This window comes from Fulmarus glacialis, unplaced genomic scaffold (assembly GCF_000690835.1).
Source record: "Fulmarus glacialis isolate BGI_N327 unplaced genomic scaffold, ASM69083v1 scaffold28954, whole genome shotgun sequence".
In the NCBI taxonomy this organism is placed as follows: domain Eukaryota; kingdom Metazoa; phylum Chordata; class Aves; order Procellariiformes; family Procellariidae; genus Fulmarus; species Fulmarus glacialis.
In genome coordinates this window covers 24411-25777 of record NW_009207840.1, presented here as the reverse complement: position 1 = coordinate 25777, position 1367 = coordinate 24411, and the positions used below count along the sequence as shown (strand labels likewise).

Genomic DNA, 1367 nt, shown 5'->3' with positions numbered 1-1367 from the left:
ATACTAAAACGGCTAGGGATTGAAAAGGAAAATTTCCAAATAAAATAAAATGCAACGCAACTGAAATCCAACATACATTATTAGAGATCTCGTTTAGGAATAGCATTTCTCAGGGATTTATCCAGTGTGTTCAAGGAAAGGGAGAAACATGCCCATTGCTTCTGCTCTCGACCAGTGCTGCATGGCCTGTTTTGCCCACCTGTTTTCAAGCGTAGCAGTGCTAGATCCAAATTTAGAGCACTGGGACAACGTTTACATTTTCTCCTCCTCCCTCAGCTTCCCTTACCCATTTTCTATTTCCAGAAAAAAACCCCAAAACCTTACGTATGCTTTGGGATACAGAGACCACTGCAAAGATGGGGCATAAACCCTTTGAAATGCTGGATAAATCCCTAATCCATATACCTATTGGATTAAAAACCTAATGGATTTCATTTTAGGTGTTCTGGACAACAAATTTCTAAATGTAGCTCACTATTGGATGAAAATAACCTTTTAAAGTCTATTGGTGAAGTTCTTCAAAAGACAGGACCCGCTGGAGGGTCCTTCTGCTTCTCTCTCTCTCTCTCTAGTTTGGTGCAGAATGGTTGGTTTTTTGTGGTTTATTTTTTTTTCTGTTCTTTTTTTCCATTTTCTTTTTTTTTTTTTTTAAATAAAAAGTGTAGAATTGGTTCTCCCCCTTCTTTCCTCTTTTTCGTTTCTTCCTTAAAGTCTCCTTCGTTCAAGTTTCACGCGAGCCTCCCATTGCATTGTTAGTTTGTCATGTTCTTCAGTACAAAAGCGGCCGCCTCGCTCCCCCAGGATGGGCGCGTCTCTCGCTCCTTATTCCAGTGTTTAGATGTAAGGGTACTGGTTGACCTTGGTGGGGCTCAGTGGGTATCCAGTGTAGACTGTGGAGGCTGGAGAAGCACTGATATAGGTCTGATGGGCAAACTGAGCCTGGTACTGACTCGGGTGGATGGTGGGTGAGGGCAGAACCCGCGGGCCCATGCTGACGGGGACCTGGTGGACGATGCTGGCGGGGTAGGTGGTGTGCTGCACGGCGTGCCGCGCAGACCCTTGGGAGGCCACCAGGTGCGCGACGGTGCCCGTGGAGCCCAGGGCGGCGGGGGCGGTGTATGTGTATGGGCAAACTGAGCCTGGTACTGACTCGGGTGGATGGTGGGTGAGGGCAGAACCCGCGGGCCCATGCTGACGGGGACCTGGTGGACGATGCTGGCGGGGTAGGTGGTGTGCTGCACGGCGTGCCGCGCAGACCCTTGGGAGGCCACCAGGTGCGCGACGGTGCCCGTGGAGCCCAGGGCGGCGGGGGCGGTGTATGTGTAGAGGTGGGGGTGGGTGGGCAGGTGAGCAGCGGCAGCCGCGGC

General features: G+C 50.8%; 1 protein-coding gene across 1 annotated transcript in view; it reads right to left on the bottom strand.

The window, feature by feature from the left end:
- Positions 1–618: 618 nt before the first annotated feature.
- Positions 619–1367, bottom strand: part of LOC104075702 (homeodomain-interacting protein kinase 2) — a gene marked incomplete at its 5' end in the record, with an annotated part of 24399 nt that continues 23650 nt past the window's right edge. Inside the window, 2 exons of the mRNA XM_009576286.1 lie at positions 619–1002; positions 1203–1367. Coding sequence (XP_009574581.1) covers positions 835–1002; positions 1203–1367 — 333 coding nt within the window. The remainder of the gene's footprint in view (positions 1003–1202) is intronic.